Genomic DNA, 18250 nt, shown 5'->3' on the forward strand with positions numbered 1-18250 from the left:
GTCCTTGTTCATCCCAACCCCTTGAGTTCCCTGAGCTGTGCCCGAGGTGCTGGGGGGGCTGGATGTTGGCACAGATGTCAGGAGGATGTTGCAGATGTTGTGATTGCCTTCACCCTGGTTTCCTGTTTTTAACTGAAACTGGTTGTGATACACCAGGCCAGGGTCCCCCCTGATCCCTCACTGCCAGCTCTTCTAACACACCTAATTCTGTGTGCCAGTCATGAAGCCCTGGCTTTCCTTGCCTTGCAGGGGTTAATTCTCTCAGTAGTTAATTTCTCAGCTTGTGTTGGCCATCAGGGGTGGTGTGATGGCAAAGGAGAACGTTCAGAGTGTCATTCCTAATGCTGTTACCTTTCAGCTGCCCTTTTTTCCCCTGCCCTCTGGTTTTATGGTTCCCTGCTGCAGCCAGCACAGTTCTACAGAGTTATTCTGCTGCACAGAGGAGCTGTTGGCATCCTCTCCTCTTTTATTACGCTGGTGCAGAAGCAGAATGGTGGCAGAGATGCAGAGTGGAACCAGGCCAGGCGAGATTTGAAAGGCAGAGATAAGACACAGTGCTTTTCAAGGGATTGGGTTTGCCAGGGAGGAATGGTGGAAAGGAATTGAAGTTACCTGATCCATCTCCTTTCTCTCCCTGCATTGCAGAGCATGTGAGCATCTGCTCAAATGTCACTGAATGCCACCTGGCTTGGGCCAGGCAGGTGCCCAGTGCCTTGGGGTCTCTCTGGGGTCCAGACTGAAGGGACAGCAACACTGCTGTGGGAATTTGGGAGGGTGGAGGATTAAATGTTCTTGAAAAGCTATTTGCATAAAGGTTTGCAAAGGAGAGTGTGAGTGAGAATATGTTCAAACTGAGCAGTGAAATCTGCACAGCTTGGCTTCCTCATCCATCTGCTTGGAGCACGTTATCTCTGTTTAACAGATTACATTTAATCTTACCATTGCAGGAGGAGCTGTTGAGCCTCAACAGGCATGGCAGAGCCCTCCTGGAAAGTTATGGAGAGAAACAGGAGCTGGAATTTCATGCTCAGGAGGACAACAGAGGAGGGGCAGAGATGCTCTGTCACCTTCCTGTCCTGACCACCTTCCTGGGCCTGGCAGGGCAGCAGACTCTCCTGCTCCTTTCCCTGGGTTCCCCAGGCTGGCATTCTGTCTGCTCTGTGCTTTCCTGACTTTTGCCCGGGCTGTAGCTTCCCCTCACATTGCTCACCAAGAAAAGCACCTTCACAGCGAGCCTGGCAGGTACTGGGGAGGCAGGGGGAAAAGAAAAAACCTCTGCCTGCTCAGGTGTGCTGGGAGGGGATCGGGAATAGCAGAGACAGCTCTGTGCACACAGGCAGAATTCCAGCCTGGGAGCTCTGCTTCTGTCTCTTTATTTCTTTACTGACTTTTTTATGGTACTTGTCCTTATTGAAAAAACTTTCCTATCAGCTGCTGTATTTTTTTTTCCTTTTTTTTTTTTTTTCCTCCTTTGCAGTATTTTTCTCCCAACTATGCACTAACGTGACCCAAAACTCGGTTGTCACGTCCCTTTCTGCTTTCCTCCTGCCTTCAGTGTACCTGCACTCTATGCAAGCACTCCTGCAGAGCTGCTCCCATGGTGTCCCTCTGTGATCAGGGTGAGTGGGGCATGGTCTAGTGGCAGGATTTGTCCTGTGCGCAGGGCCCTGTTATTCCTGTGATGTTCACATTCTGGAATTGTTCATTTTCTGTGCGCAGAGGCAGCTGGTGGTTGCAGACACGTTCTCCTGGAGCCGAGGGGACAGGAAACCTTGTTTGCTTTTGCTTTTCCATGCATTACACCACTGGCATCTGCTTAGGCAATTCAACATCTTTCATGTTTTTCATCCCCTATAATGTGTTAGAGGGGGCCTCTGTTCTTTGAGTATCTTTCCAATCTTGACTTGACTATGATTATATAGTTCACTGTTTTTGTCTTTCTTTATCCCTCCTTCCTTCTGCTTTTAAAATTAGGTTGGTATTTCAGAGACTTTCTTGTCTGGCTCGATATAAAATTAAAGAGGTTTCATAAGCCCACAAAATTTTGAAGCAGTGCAGTTAAAATGTTTCGTTTTAAAAGGTTGCATTTTTTTTTCAGTTTCAGAATGTCATTGTCCTCAGTCACAGGTGTTTCTGTAATTCTTGTATTTTGTTTTTCATAGTTTGCTTTTAAAATTAAAACACAAATATGACCTCTAATTTTTTCTCCAAAGTGTTTGTTTCAGATGCTTCCCCCCTAGTTAATTAGAAATAACAACAACCAACAAAACTATTCTTTTTTCCTGATCTCTGGCATTGCCAGGGGATTAGGATGATGTTGCATGATGAGGCGTTGCAGCACCCTTACATGCCCAGGGACTCAGCTCCAGTATTTGCAAAGCACAGATAAATGTCCAGATTCTCAGTTAGTAGGAAGAGACACAGGCTGGCAGCAGGGCAGGATCCTGAGTCTGGTTTAGCAACCAGATCCAGTGAGTGGCATCCTGCCTGTGGCAGGGGGCTGGAATTCCATGAGTCTTAAGGTTCCTTCCAACCCCAAACCTTCCAGCGTTCTTTGATCTACAAAAGCCCCCCGAGGTTCAGAGGGCAGGAGGTGGCCCAGATCAGAAGGAGGTCTCTGAGATGGTGATGTCCCTCATCACGTCTCTGTGCAGGTGACCCAAGGTGTCCCCACCCTGGAGCTCTGATCTGCCCGGCAGCAGCTCCCAGGCCTGGCAGCTCTCCTGGTCCAGCACAACGCCAGCCCTGTTTGGAATGGGATTACTTTTCCTCCAGGGCAGTGTCTAGAGCTGGGCAAGCCCCTCTGCTGGGCACCAGGTGAAGGTGGGAGCTGCTCCCTTGGCCCTGGCAGGGCTCTGTCCCCGGAGCCTCCTGGCTGGTGGAGGTGCTGTCTCTGAGCTCTGTGGTGATGCTGCTCTCTGCAGCCCAGAGTTTCCCTGCTCAGTGGTCCTGGTCAGTCTTTCTGTCGTAGCTTGCTGCTTTCCCTTCTCATTTTCTCTTCTTTGAAAGGAGTTCATAGAGTAATGGGTGAGGAGGAGGTGTTGCATAAGCCCTCCATGCTCAGAGGCACAGTTTGGGAAAGGGCATAGCTCAACTCCTGAGCCTTCTCAGAGAGGCTCTCGTATTCCTCGGGAGAGTGCCCTGATTGCCTGCTGGGAGCTGGGCTGGCTCTTGTCTCTGCTCCACCAGGATACAACATTTCATGGCAAGGATTGAGTGAGAGCAGAGTGTGATCCCCTGTGCAGGAGAGTGGTGTTCTTCCTGGGCCTCAATTCCTGTTTCTCCAGGCCCTGATGAGGTGTTTGATATTTCCTTGTGTGATGGACTGGGAAACTGAAGTTATTTCCTACTTTAGGGCCAGTCTTCCTCTGAAACATTGGACAACTTAGGTGAGCTGTCAGTTACTTTGGTTTTTGGAAAATGGATGGAGATATTCTCTTTGCTCACCTCTTGTCTGCTTTGATGTAGACAGTCCTTGCATTAATGTTTTATGGTTTCTTGGCATATCCAAGTACAGCTTTTAGCATAACTGGGGTCAGTGTTTATTATCAGAAGCCTGTACAATACGGGTTACACCTGGTGTTTCAGTATCATGCTCTTCTGAGCAGCTTTAGAGTTAAGGTTTGGGTTTATGATGTACCATCTCTCAGTCTCCCCTCCAAAAAGAAAAATACATCTAAATTAGACTGAAGGCTTGGCTAATTGTTCTTTCTGTATTCATCTGTGAGGCAGCAGGAAACCAAGCAGCAGGGTTTCCACTGAGAGCAGCCGTGTGCACCAGCTCGGCTGCCTTTGTCCCGCACTGCCTGTGGGTGTCCAGGGGAAGAGGGACAGTAGTGGCTGCAGCTGGACCCTTGAGAGCCAGGCAAGGGGGAGTGAGGAGCTCTTTCCTGGTTATTGGGGGTTTTATCATTCACTGAAAATGCTAATTAACAATTGTGAATTATTCCAAAAGCCAAAGTAAATGTGTTTCTGATTGTTAAAGACTTCATCAGGGCTGGGTGTGTTGGCAGTGAAGGGAAGTGTGCAGTGGCACCCTGTGAGAGGGTTTGACCCCTGTGCCCCTTCATCTGCAGCTCTCAGGCACTGCTCCTCCGTGTCCCCCCTGCATCTGCTGCACCCCTCCCACTTCCATCTTCCTGTTCCCTGCATCACAAACACCCGTGCAGAGGGGTGGCAGGGCAGGTCTGTCCCTGGGCTGGGTGAGCCCAGGGAATCATGAATTGTTTGGATTCATGGCTCTGCTGTCGAGAGTTAATTACAGTGTGGCTTTGCACATTCCCTGCCCGTGTGACCCCCACCTGCCTAAATCTGTCCCTGATGATGACTTGCTGCAGTTGGAGGCCTCCATTTAATTCCATTTAGCTGGTCAGGAGTTGTCCAGTAGGAATAATAATACTGAAATATATAAGTAGTGATTTCTAGATGGAGAAAGGACTGAGCAGCCTCCTGTTTGCTTTGAAATGCAGTGATAATGGGAGGGTAGGAGGAGGGCTGTTGTAAATATGATGCGAGGACCAGCCATCATTTAAGACTATTTATTTAAGTCAGAGTAACTGGAGCTACTCTTTATTTCTTTGCTTATGCTTATCTTTTATTATTTGTTCAGCTATTCAGGTTCTGGTGTCCCAGAGTTCATTTCCATTCATTTCCTTGTAAGAATTCACTAGCAAGTCTACTTGGGGTGGGTTTTTTTCCCCTGGTTTCAACCACAGAGTGCCCCATAACCACACAGACGACAGTTTGGGTGTATTGGATGGATAGAAGGTGTGGGATGGATAGAAAGTGTAGCTCTGGGTGGGTGACTGGCTCCATATAAATGTTTTAGTTGGAGAAAGGTTTCCCTGCTCAGCAGCTGTCTGACTGGGCAAGTTCTGAATGTTGTTTCATGTTATGAGCAGTTGTCATTCAGCAGCAGGTGAGGCTGATTGTAACTGATGAGGTAAAAAACCTGATGATTGCTCTTGATCATTCCATGTGCTGAAAGCATCATTTTTCCAGGATGTGCTTCCATGAGGGAAGACTAAATTTGCCATGGCTTTGCATTGGCACTGAACTACAAAGAAACCCCAGATCAGCCCTCACAATTTGGGGTCTCATTTGGCGAGTGCCTCACAGATCAGCCCAGATGCTTGTCGTTGGTTTAGGTTTAGGTCATTCTTCACAATTTGGGGTCTCATTTGGCGAGTGCCTCATTTGGATCAGCTGGGAGCAGGTGGGGTTTGTTCCTGCTTTGTGTGATGGTGAAGTTTGAAGGGTCCAGCAAGGGGCAGAACAGCACTTGCTGGGCATTGAGAAGGGCTGGCTGGGAGAAAGCTTGGTCTTACCAAGACAAACAAAAAGAGGAGAGTGCAGAGGAAGTGCAGGGAACAGGTTCTGACTGAGAGCTTGGTGACAGGGTCCCTGTTGGCGTCACTTGGGTGAGGACAGGGAGCGAGGGTGAGCCCTGCTGTGGGGTGTAGATCATTCCCACCACAGCCAGTGGCAGTGGGAAAGGCCCCAAGGTAGGACATCCCACTGCCCCATGAAGAACCTTTGCTGATGTACCCGAGTTCAGACTCCTGGGCAGAGCAGGAAGGTGGCAGCAGCATGTTTTCCCATCTCAACTTCAGAGCTGCTTGTGGCAGTTTATTAATGGTAAGTTAGAGGTTCGTGCCCTTTTCCCTAGAGGTATTTTTTTAAATACTTTTATACTTGTTCCTGAGTCAAACTAAAGAAATCCAAGCCAGGGCTCAGTGATTCTGATTGTTCAGTGATTTCCTAATTCTTTTTCTTATCCTGGGCAAAGTGATGAGAGAAACCTATTCCAGAGGAATTTTTTTTATTGACTGTCACTGTGTTCTTCTGAAAGAAAATGCCGAACACCTACTAAAATAACATCTTTTATGTGTTGCCAAATAAAAGAGCAGGTTTGTTCAGTAATACATATGCAAAAGCATGAGGGTTCTGTGATTATTTTTGTAAAGCTTTTTAATAACTAAGAACATGTCTCAGAGCTTGTAAAAGCTGAATATTCCAAGAACTTATTCTTTTCATAAAGTGCTTAAAGAAATGCCAGTTAACCTGAATACAGATTCTTACATCCCAGTTGCACAAAGCTCTTAGTTCCATGTTCCAGTCCCTTCCAGAGCATGGAGTGCATTTCTCTGTACCCACTTGTTGTACTTGGAGATGGATGTTACTGAGCTGAGACATAAAACACACCCAGGTGAGACAAGAGGTTGCCAAAACTATGGTGGAAGGGCAGGATAAAAAGGAGGCGAGTCTGTTGACCCCCAGTTGCTTGTTGCTGCTTTCAGGTTTAGAGATTTACTGAAGGTGGCTTGGGGTTGATTTTACTGTGTACCTACAGAACTGTGCGTGGTGGGAAGGAAGCAATCAGAGGGTTTGTTTTATAGTACAGTGTTGGCTTCCCCTTCTCCATCCTCCCTCTTTGGTGGGAGAAGTGTTCAGTTGTTTGGTGCCTTGGAGCCTGCTTGGTGGTGCCAAGGTCCTGCTGGGACAACCCTGTGGCTGTGTGAGAACGTAGGCAGTGCCCTCAAGCTCTGGAATCACAAAATTCCAGACTGGTTTGGGTGGGAAGGGACCTCAAAGCTCATCCAGTCCCACCCCTGCCATGGGCAGGGACACCTTCCACTGTCCCAGGCTGCTCCAAGCCCCATCCAGCCTGGCCTTGGGCACTTCTAGGGATCCAGGGGCAGCCACAGCTGCTCTGGGCACCCTGTGCCAGTGTAAACCTCAAAGAAAAGAACTCCTTCCATATGTCTAATCTAATTTTATCCTTTTTCAGTTTAAAGCCACATTCTCCCCTGGGCTCAGGGGCTTTGCTTGTGCAGTGAGGGTTAGGAGGGCTTGGGAGATTCTCAGAGCGTTGGGGACACCAAGAAGTCAATTGGGAATAAAAAGCTGATTCCCAAGGTGAGAGGGGCTGCCTGTGGTACCTGGAGATGCCTTTTTCTGCTAAAATGGGAACTGTCCTGCCCAGACTTGCCCTTTTGTCCGCAGGTTTTAAATTCCAGCTAATCTGGTCTTGTTTGTGCAACTTTTCTTTGAGAGCTCAGAAAATGTGGTTTAAATGTTCTTGCAAATTAATAAACAAGACGTATATTTGGAAGTCTGAAACCACAGTAAAGCCCCTGAGCAGAGATAATTGTCTGACTGTATTGGAGCTTATATTAAAGCATGTCCAGAGAGCAGGAGCAGGGCAGGAAACCAATATATTAATTAATCTCTGCAGTGCCATTGGCCTTGTGTGCTTCCCTCTGCAGAGGAACATTCATAGTGGAAGGGTTGTCATGTCCACTGTGGCATTTAAAAAATTAATCAGGTGATAGTGCTGATTGCTAAAAGATCTTTATTTAAAACTTCCTATATTTAATTTTTAAAAAGTTTTTCTAACATCATATATTCTTCATTTAAGAAGAGAAGTTAATGCGAAGAAAAAAAAGGTTTTTTTCCTTCCTTAGAGAAAGAGATTTCAGGCAGCTGAGAATCTCATTTAGCAGGTGGAGATGCACATCAAATGGGAAGTGATTCTTTCCTTAAAAAAAATACTTTGTAGGAATAGAAACCCCAGAACTAAAAGTTTGTGTGAAGGGGTTTGTGGTGACCAATTGCCTTCTGTAGCTGAAGGACAGTAATTGGCATTGGGGATCCCACAGCCCTTCCACGCCATCCTAGTGCATTGGTGATCTTGGGCTCCCTGGGCATAGGTGTGCCATGAATTTGGAATTTGAACATTGGGAAAACCAGACAATTTGGTGCTTAAAGTATTTTAAAGCTATCTTTGTGGCTGTACCTAACGTGGTTAATTTTTGAAAGCCATCGCAGCCAGTAGGATGGGATCAACGTTTCATTGTAGCAGTGCAGATCCTGCTCAGACCTCTGTTCCCACAGTTCAGAGATTCCCAGCCTCCTTTATGGATAGATCTGCCAGGGAAGCCTACATTCCGTGAGAAGGGCACCTGAACTAAAGAGCTGCACAGCACAGTGAGCTTGTGTTAATTTTTTGACTTCTGCTGCCCACAGTTGCAGTTCTGAGACCCTCACACATCCACACCCCCCAGGCTGAAACCCACTGAGCTCAGCTCAGAACCAGGCAATAAATGCATCCTGAGTAGCCTGGAGTGCACAGAAATGCAGTTTGCTGATATTTGAATGACATTTCATTCCAGTGATTTTTCGATATTCTCCTACTGTAATATACTGTTACTCTCCTGATTTTCCTTGTGCAGTGCCTTCCCACATAATTGAATTTGGGCTCTCTGATGATGAACTTCCATCAAAAGTAGCAATTACAGCTTTCAACAGTGTCCAATCAATCACAGCAGCCCTTTAGTTGTGCCAGGTTCTCGCTCTGTGGCCAAGGATTAAACACAATCCATTTAGCATTTGTTTATTTATGAGGTGGGCTTGGAGCTGACCTTGCCAGGCTTTTCCAGCTTCATGTGCTGTGATCCTGGAGTCAGACTTCAGAAATCTTGTTTTACGTAATACAGATGGACATAATGTAATCAGGGAGGTGTTGACAAAGCTGATTTGAAACACGCTAAATGAAATCCTCATCAGGTCAGCACTGTCAGCCTGCAATTCCTGTCTCTTCTTTCATTTTTCCTGAGGCTCGTGAGCTATCTCTCCTTTCCATATTGTGTGATTATTTTCTTCCTTTCCACTGTATTAGCTTTAATTTCATGGACACAGAGTTTACTCAGAAAATTGGGCTGAGAGGGGTATGTGCATTTTGGTGTTTTCCCCATCTCCCTAATGTAATTTCCTAGTTTTTGTGTGTGTTTGTGGTATAAGTCTGAGGTCAGAAATGAAGATGTATCAGTGTTTGTCACATGATTCCAACTTCTTGCCCAAGTGTTTATAAACTTTGGGTCAAATTTCAGTTCTTGTTTAATAATTTTTCTTCCTTTCCTGGTGGCAATGGGTGGCTCATGAGATGTGAAAAGTTGACTTAATTCTGCTGTCATATATTGTAGGGTGACACCCACAGCACTTTACATCTTGACTGATTTATTTTAAACCCTCTGAAGCAGAGTTTTCAAGGTATTTCTCTGTTGATTCGCTGCTGGATTACGTTTCCAAGCTGTGATTGAGAGTTATGGGATTAAAACTCTACTCGTCACATTCGGAAGGACAGGGATGCTCCACCCAGGCTAGGATGGGTTATTTTTGCCTTTTGTGCAAATTATTTGAGCAAAACAAACACGAGATTTTATCAGGTAGTGTTTGAAGCTCATTGGTTTTCAGTCTAGATTGGTGTCAGCACAGGCCTTAATTAAATTGTAGCCTTTGGGGTAAGATTTATGTCTTGGAAAACATAATTTTCTGTGGAGCGCTAAATCCTCTTGAATTGTTGGTTCTGTAGGGCAGACCTGTGCTTTTCCATCAGGGGAGCAATCTCCAGGCACAACAGCAGTGTGATAGAAATAATAAAGAAACCAATAAATCAGTTCTGGTCGGCTCTCACCTCTCAGGTGGAGGTCAGGAAGAAAAGTCACGGGTGGGGGGAGCAGCCAGGAGAGGCTGCAGTGCCCGATGTCCCCACGGAGGAGAACAGCTCCAGATCATATTTGGCATTTAATCTAAGGAACACATTGCCTGCCCAAGTGGGATGTGCCAGGCAGACAATTAACTCTCTGCCAGGAGCCTGGCAGGGCTCTCACACGGTCGGCACCTCGGGAAGGAATTTGTCACCACCCTCACATCCTGCCGTTCACCGGGTGTCACAGGGCACCAGAGCCATGGCAGTTGTGTCACTCCTCTGAAGAACCTGAATTATGGCAACAGACACTCTTGTAGGGGTCCCACAATATTTTAAGAGTTCTGTCCTTGTTTAACTTGAGGAGCTCTTTCCACAAGCCCCTTTTTGTGTTTCTTTCTCTCTTGTGCAAACAGAAATGTGAAAATATGTTGGATTTGTGGATGTGGAACTCCTTCAAAACCATAGGGGAGGTTCTTGTCTAGTGAAAGGTGTATTTAAAATTTACAATTTTATAAACAAGCAGGAACTGTAGAGTTTAGGGACATCAAGCTGCATATTCATCTATTTAATATAAAGTTTACTTAAGATAAAGTTTACTTAATACAAATCACCCTGCAGATCTCCTGTGGGTGTTTCCTGCCCTGTGACACAACTGAGTGTGAGCAGGCAGGACCCAATGCTTGATAAGGCACCAGAGGGTTTTAATTCCTGATAGGGCACGGAAATACCATAAACGATGGGAGCAGCTAATGGGGTTTGAGAAGGTGGAAAAGGACATGAGATGTTTTCTCAATACAGTTGTGTCGTGTACAAATGTACAAGTTCTGACTAAATTAATCAACTTGACCTACCAGAGAACTTCAAAGGGTGGGTGTGAAAGTGGGCTGGGCCTTCTGCGAAATGTCCTGTAAACATTTGTTCCAGTACATTTGGTTCTCAATTTACAATGAAGAAGGGTTCATTCATCTGCAGAGGAATTGCTTAATGGCCTCTGTACACCAGAACTTTTATTAATATAACGGTGTCACATTTCATTGCAAGGGCAGAGCTGCTGAGAGGTTGAGGAAGTGGCATTTTAAGTAAAATTATATTTCTATTCTAATGGCCAGGATTAAATTCTGTAGTGGCTTTTTACTCATTTACATCTCTCCTGAAATACCCAAGTGGAGCCATTATAGAGCAGCTCCTTTAGTTTGTTTGGCCTTCAATGTTTACAAGGTCCATGTGTCAGTGTTCTGTGTAAGCCCTCCTGGGATTTGAGGTATTTTCCCCTCCCGTGGAAAAGAATCCATGGCAGAAACAAGACAATTTGTCTTGTTACAGCTTGACATGTGTGGTGAATCAGACATATGTATGTTGTGCTATTTATTTGCTCTATAAATTAAAATAATGTCAAATATCCATAATACACATGCATATAAAAATGTGAGAATGTGATTATACCTATAGATAGTATTCCAGGCTTGTCTTGGGGTGAGGCCAGGGTTTTCCCTGTGCCTGGCTGGTAGGAAAGCTCCTTCCCCAGCTGTTGCTCTGAGGTTTTACATGCCCACAGGAAACCTTGTAAAAAGGACAGTGTGTTGAGAAGCTGCTTTTCTTCCAACTCTCCCCCCTTTCTGGCCCTGCTCCTCTCCCTGCTTCATTGCTGCAAGTTCACGAAGTTATTTTCCTTCATCCAGGCCACTGATGGGCAGGAAAAAGCCACCAGACTTAATCCATAAAGGACTAATATTACCTGCAGCATCTCCAGCCTTCCTTGCTCTCTGTCTCAGATGGCAGGGAATTAAGTAGGGGCTATTAAAGATTAATAAGTGTGCACAGATGGTTATCAAGTGCTGATAATTGTGTCAGAGAGAAAATATTCGGTATCATTTCCAATATTTCTGTGGTACTGTGACTAAGTTTGAATTTCCCGCAGCAGTAGAATATTCCAAGTCTGGCAAAAGCTCAAAGAACTGACTGTTTTAAAGGCTCAATTTTGCATGCAGAGCTTTTCTAATTTGCAGTAAAAGTCCAGAACACCTTCACAGGAAGAATAATGGGACTGCATTTTGGGATCTCAGTGGGAAGGGTTTGGGAAGAGTTTATCGTGGAATTTTATAGACACAGATGAAAGAAATGGAGTGTGGTAAAAAGAGCGGGGTGCTGTGACATCCGTGTTGATCCAGTGTGAGGATACAGACCCTGAACATGCTCCTGATTCCCAGGATTATTTTCAATTAGGACATACTATCCTCTGCACTCACGCTCACCACTGCAGCCAACACATTTCAGAGGAGAAATCTGGCAGGAATTGCTGGGAGCCTGAGAAGCTGTTTGGTGAATCCATTTGTACTCCCAAGTGCTGATGAAGATGTAAATGCAGTCCCATTATTTTCAGATCTTCAAACTGAGCAAGCACTTTGATAAGCTGATTGTTTTAGCTGCTCTAGAAGGTGGGTCTTGATCACATCACCCTTCCTTCCACTCCGTCACCTCAGGGAATTAGACTGAAGCTGCTGTGGGATAATTTGTTTAGAATCTTTTTATTCAGCTGCAATATGGTCAAACCCCAACGTGTAGAAATCCTCAGGATGAGCCTTTTTCAAAATCATGGCACTGATTTAAAAAGTTGAGGTTTTTTTTCTTTTTTTTTCTTTTTTGGTTTATCTCTTGTTTCTGAGTTGCACAACTTGGTTTCCTCTGCTTTAAATTAAGTGGGAAACCTCTCCTGTGGTGGAGCTGGGGCTGTGAGAGCCAGGCCAGGTCTCCTCCTCTCGATGTGCAAAGGAGAATTGAAGCAGCAAATTTTTAGTCTTTCAACCCCCAAATCTTTTTAAACATCTATTGCAAAGGTGAGGGTCTCCTTTCTGAGCTGACATTGCGCCTCTGTATTCTAAATCACGGCACTTTCATCCAGGTTTTTTTCAGCTCTCTGCAGCTTTCCCCAGGTAGGTGCATTTTTTCCCTCCTGAGGACATGGGTGATGTTTAGGGTGGGAAGGACACACAAGCCCGGTGAGCAGCATTTCCCTGGGGCATTGTGACTTTCGGTTTTGAGGCTCATTTTCTCTGGGATGTGTTTTTTATTGGAGCAGAAATATGATCACAAAGCTGGGGAGATGAAATTGTACGGGCTGAAATTCCTAACCCAGCCGTGCCATTACTGCAGTGTTAATTACTTCATCCTTAACCCTCTTGGAGAGAACAAAGCAGAGTTAAATGCTTTGGCCCAGTGTCAAGCAGCGTGTTGGGGTTTCAGAACTTCAAATCTTGGATCTGAAGCAAAGGAGTTTCATTAACTGGCTTTCACCAGGCGTGTTTCAGTCAAGTGGTGCATAAATCAGCAGGGTTAGAAACCAGCCCTTGCTGCCCATGCCTTTGCACTGCTGGTTATCAAAATGCTTATCCTAAATAAATAAGTGGTGATCTATTAAGGGAATAAAAGCCTGCCTGAATATCACATTTAATGAAACTGGAATGGGTGATACCAGACTATGAACAGGCCTTTGGTACTTCAAGTCTACGCCATGATCTCTGCAAAGGCACATTTATACAAACAAAGTGAAAAAAGAATTCATATTTGCAGAGTGCTGTCATGTGGAGGGGCTGAGGAGCTTTTATGAATTCCTTCTCAGTTTTCATTTTGAGCCTCTGATCTCTGTGCAGCCTTGGAATAACCTTCACAGGGTATTTGGAAGATGGCTCCTTATCTGAAGAAAAGCTTCACTTGGTCACATCAGGCTGATTTGAGGTGCTCACTCTTCAGATAGGATCAGGAAGGGATGAGATGAGAGCTGATGGATCAGGCCTTGGGATGTGGAGTCAGACTAAGATTTGAAAACTGTTTTCCCCATTTCAGGCAAAACCTCCAGGAGGAGGAATCAAATGTGCGTATTTCTCCTTACAAGTGTGTGTTTCTCTTGCTGTTTGCCTGGGCAATAGGAACCATTTTTCTGAAGTGGACTGAAAATTAGTCCTCTGCATTTTTCTGTGTTGTGAGACTTGCAAATTGTGCAGTGATTAAACAAAATTATCCACTGATTGGTTAGGAAGTGCAGACTTCTCTCCATCAGATTTACACTCTTGTCCTGCTTGTATAATGAGGAAGTGGGGGAAACTCAGGAGTCCTGGCTGTGAAAATCGTTTTATGCCGTCACATAACTGAGCACTGTAACAGACTGGGTGTGAAATTACCTAGGAATTGTCACTGAATGTCCAACTTCTGTCCTCCTTTCCAGAATGATGAAGTCCTCTGTCCACACAGAAGAAGATGACTTTGTTCCAGAGCTGCAGAGGAGCATCCATCCCAGGGAGAGGCCGGACTGGGAGGAGACGCTCAGCGCCATGGTAAAACACCTGGCTTACATCTCCTCCTCCCATTATTCACCATTCTGAACACTCTGCTCCTCTACTCCATTTATACTCCCTGAGTTTCAGCTTTTTTAATGGATTGCACAGTACTTTGAGCAAGGCCAAAATGCTTCCCTTCCTCTGGCAGTTTGTCAAGGAGAGGGAAGGAGCTTTCACAACGCTTCTGCTCTATTAATGCGTGCCCCAAAGCAGGTCTCGTAACCAATTAAAAGGTCCATAATGTCACAACGATTTTCAGTCTGCATTAACCTCTTTTTCAGCAAGACTTCTGAGCATGAAGGGAACTTCTTGTAAAAACATGCTCTTTGAAGCATGTAGCATTGTGGAGGAATGAGATTTTAGCAAAATGCTGGCTAAGTCTACATAAATAAAACCTCAGCCTGAGAGCAAACCTGCCATCAGAGGGACCAGAGCTGCAGAAAAGCACACACAAAGGTGCTGTTCTCATCTCACAGAAGGCACTCAGGTGGGCAGTGGGCCTCAGACACCTGGATTACCTTAAGATACATGGGGGTTTTTGCAGCCACAGCTTCTCTGGGCACCCTGTGCCAGGGCCTCTCCACCCTCACAGGGAGGAATTTCTTCCCAATATCCCATCTAGCCCTGCACTTGGCAGTGGGAAGCCATCCCCCCCCCGTCACCCTCTGCCTGTGTAAAGTCTCTCACCCTCCTATTTACAAGCCCCCTTTAGGCACTGACAGGGGCTCTGAGCTCTCCCTGGATCCTTCCCTTCTCCAGGTGAACACCCCCAGCTCTCCCAGCCTGTCAATTTTTGCAGTTTTCACTTTGTAATTTTTTTTCCTCCTTGTGTGAGGCTGTTTCTGCCTTCTCTCCACCTTGGCCCCGGTTGGGAGCACTGTCTGTTCCCATCAGCACTGCTCAGGCAGCAGCACCTGCTCCCAGCTCGGAGCTTCCCACACCCTGGAGTCTGGTGGGAGTCGCTGTGTGACACCTCTCTGCTGTCTGTGACCCCCAGCTGTGTCTCAGAGCTGGCAGGCTGTAATTCAGTGTCCTCACCTGTGACACAGGTTTCCTGGCATATCTCATTTGTTTTGTCCTGGTTGATTTGCAGTGAAGGGAATGTTCACCTGCTTGAGGCTGTTGTGCTCATGGACACTGTTCAGTGTTTATTTTATCCTGCATCATGTTACTCTCATTAATTCAGGTTTTAGAACACATTTGCTGGCACACAGCTCTGTGCCAGCAATGCCAAAACTGACTGGTCCAGTGGAGAAGAGATTGAGAGGATGATAAACAGGGGAATTCCCAGCTGGAATTACTGCACAGGGACTTGGTGTGATGAGGGACAGTAAAGCTATTGAACCTGTATTTAGAGTGGCTGGATTTGTGCTCACAGTGTTGGTTTGACCTCAGGGTCCTCTGAACACAGTTTAAAGAGGAGGGGGAAAATCTCACTTGCTTGTGTTTACTCTGTTGAGCGAATCAAATTTCCACTTTCAACCTCTGCCTTACCTCCAGTCAGGGGCAGTATTTAGATGTAAATATTTGCAGGACCTTGTTCAGCACTGTCACTGTTCTTCTCTGTTTAACCAGCATATCTTCAATATTCTGCCTTTTTCCTGATCATTTTAAGTCTGAGATTTCTCCCTTCACTCTATTCCTTCACTTTGCATTTTTAGCAGCCTCTGGTTCAGCCTTGTCCCAGAGATTGCTCCTTCCATGCTGTGTGACTGTCTCAGAGTGCCACAGTACATCTCAGTTTTGCTTAGTGGCCATTGCAGATGCAGTTTTTAGGTTTATTGCTGCTTGAAGCCCCAGCCCCCAGGGAATGGAGGCTGCAGGGCTGGAGAAGTTGCTCTCTCCATTGGTTCCCCTGGCTGCTGCTGGAGCCCTGACAGGCACCAGGCGTTGTCACCTCGCATGAATTTCACCTTCTGCTGGGTGAGCAAAGGGAGCCGAGGGACACTGCGGGCAGCTGGGCACTCACCTGGCACTTGTCTCCTGAACTCTGCCTTGGTACGTGCTTTTATTGGGAAAAGTCAATTTATGCATTCACAGTTACATGAATGAGTCATCCCTACTCTTCCTCCCCGCTTTTATCCACAATATTTTTCAAAGTGCTTATTATTAATTTATGTAAGTGCTTTGTTTCCAGAGCTTTTTCTTAACAAGAAATAAACTGAAGGTCTTTCTAAATGTGTGGAGGTTGAATGTCCTCCTATACTGTAAGTGTAAGGTGACAGAAATTCTTACTTTTAATGTTTCTGTCATTGCCAGTTCATTCTGGGCACCTGAGTAGGTTCAGTCCTTCTTCCCTCCTGTCTTCTTTAGTTTATTTATACTTCCACCTGCTTTTTAACACTGCTTGTTTTGTGTTTGTGGTTTAGCAGGAGGACAAGTGATTTTGTGTTGGAGACCTTATTTATTTAGGGGAAATCCCAGAACTGTGGGATGGTTTGGGTTGGAAGAGACTTTAAAGCTCATCCACTGCCACCCCCCTGCCATGGGCAGGGACACCTTCCACTATCCCAGGTTGCTCCAAGCTCCACCCAGCCTGGCCTTGGACACTTCCAGGGATCCAGGGACACCTCGTCCTCAGTGTTTCTGGTGCAGTTCTGTGTTGGAGGTGAGGTCCAGGCAGAAGGGGAGGCAGCCCTGGCTGGACAGGGCTCCCAGGAGCTGGGTGATGTGGCAACTGCCTGTGTGCTCCTCAGCCATTGCTGTATTTTGTATTCCCACAACCCCCTGCCACGCCCCCGCAGCACCTCTTCTCTTTAGAATTTGTGTGTATCAGGCACATTTTTTTCTGGCTGTTTCAGCCCCAATTCCCACTGTGCTGCACCTGCTGGGTAACCTTCACACATCCCGGGATTTCTGCCTCTGCTCCACTTAAGAAAATGCAGTTGATGATACTGATGTTCTTCATAGAACACTTCTGAGTTCTGGGGCTGAAAAGCCCTGTGTGAGCCAAGGAAAATTGCAGTTTATGGATTTTCTAACATTTCTCTGAGACAGTAATGTTATTTTAAAGGAAAGGGGTATCTTTTCCTTGTCAGGCCCTGCTGAGTGCTCTAAGTTACAAGAAATGAAGTTGTGAAAGAGCCTTTATATAATATTTCTCAGATGAGCCTACAAAACAGCTGTCCTCAGTCTGCATTAACTTTGGCATAAATTGATATTTGTGCTTAATATTACATTTACCACACGTTACTGACCTCCTGAGTTCCTCCCATCACCTCTCCGTGAGTCCAGGAAGTTGCAGTGTGTAAAAGCACTGAGCCAGCAGCTCTCCCCCCGTCAGGCTGCTGTGCTTACAGACCCTCTGTGCCTGCTGCCTTTGTCTTCTACCTGGCTGAATTTTGTGGGGAAGCAGGATAAAAATGCTGAGATAAATACAAAAATCTTCATTTATGCACCCATTGCAACTGTGCTGACACAGAAAGGTGCCACGTGAAGCTGCCTTCACCTGACACTGGAGCTCAGGGGAATACACTCCAACAAGGACGGGAGCTGCTGGAATGAATCTGGAGAGGCCATGGAGCTGCTGCCAGGGCTGGAGCCCCTCTGCTCTGGAGCCAGCTGGGAGAGCTGGGGATGCTCACCTGGAGAGGAGAAGGCTCCAGGGAGAGCTCAGAGCCCCTTGCAGGGCCTAAAGGGGCTCCAGGAGAGCTGGAGAGGGACTGGGGACAAGGCATGGAGGGACAGGACCCAGGGAATGGCTTCCCAGTGCCAGAGGGCAGGGCTGGATGGGATATTGGGCAGGAATTGTTCCCTGGGAGGGTGGGCAGGCCCTGGCACAGGGTGCCCAGAGCAGCTGTGGCTGCCCCTGGATCCCTGGCAGTGCCCAAGGCCAGGTTGGACATTGGGGCTTGGAGCAGCCTGGGACAGTGGGAGGTGTCCCTACCCATGGCAGGGGTGGCACTGGATGGGCTTTAAGGTCCCTTCAGCTCAAGCCTTTCAGTGATTCTCTATGTGCTTCTGAAAGAGTCACTTTTCCTGCGCTTTTCCAATTCTTTCAGCTCTGGAAGCCTTCAGAACATGAGTTTCTAAGCCCATGGAAGGTTTATTCCCCCCTGTGGCACCTGTGGCTGGGATCTCACGGGATCTGGGAGTTCTGTTGTCCATAACAGGGTCATGAGGTGACAGCTGGAGTCAGCTGTTACTGGTGTAGAACCAGTTTGCCTGGAAAAGGGGAACCCCTAAATTACAATTGGAAAAGTCTCCTGAATCTGTGAATTTGACAAGTGCACAAGAAGGCAGCAGCTGCAGCTGGTACCCATCACCATTTTAGGCTTATGCTGATGGAATTTTCTTAGGAAAAATGCAAACTTTAGAAAGGCACAGGGGTTGGAGCCTGTCCTATGAGGTCCTGGAAGAATCTTAGTTCTTAGGTCAGAGGGATTCTGAGATCTGTAGTATTTTCAGCATTTGGTACCAGGTAGGGAAA

The 18250-nt window shown here is 46.4% G+C and overlaps 1 protein-coding gene across 1 annotated transcript in view; it reads left to right on the forward strand.

Moving 5' to 3' along the window:
• The window catches only part of ARHGAP32 (Rho GTPase activating protein 32), a 176095-nt gene that overhangs the window by 13852 nt on the left and 143993 nt on the right, over positions 1–18250 (forward strand). The window contains exon 2 of the mRNA XM_017738338.1: positions 13710–13818. Within this exon, the coding sequence (XP_017593827.1) occupies positions 13711–13818 (108 nt within the window). The 5' untranslated portion in view covers position 13710. The remainder of the gene's footprint in view (positions 1–13709; positions 13819–18250) is intronic.

The sequence above is a fragment of the Corvus brachyrhynchos genome, unplaced genomic scaffold (genome assembly GCF_000691975.1).
Source record: "Corvus brachyrhynchos isolate BGI_N302 unplaced genomic scaffold, ASM69197v1 scaffold46, whole genome shotgun sequence".
Classification (NCBI taxonomy): Eukaryota; Metazoa; Chordata; class Aves; order Passeriformes; family Corvidae; genus Corvus; species Corvus brachyrhynchos.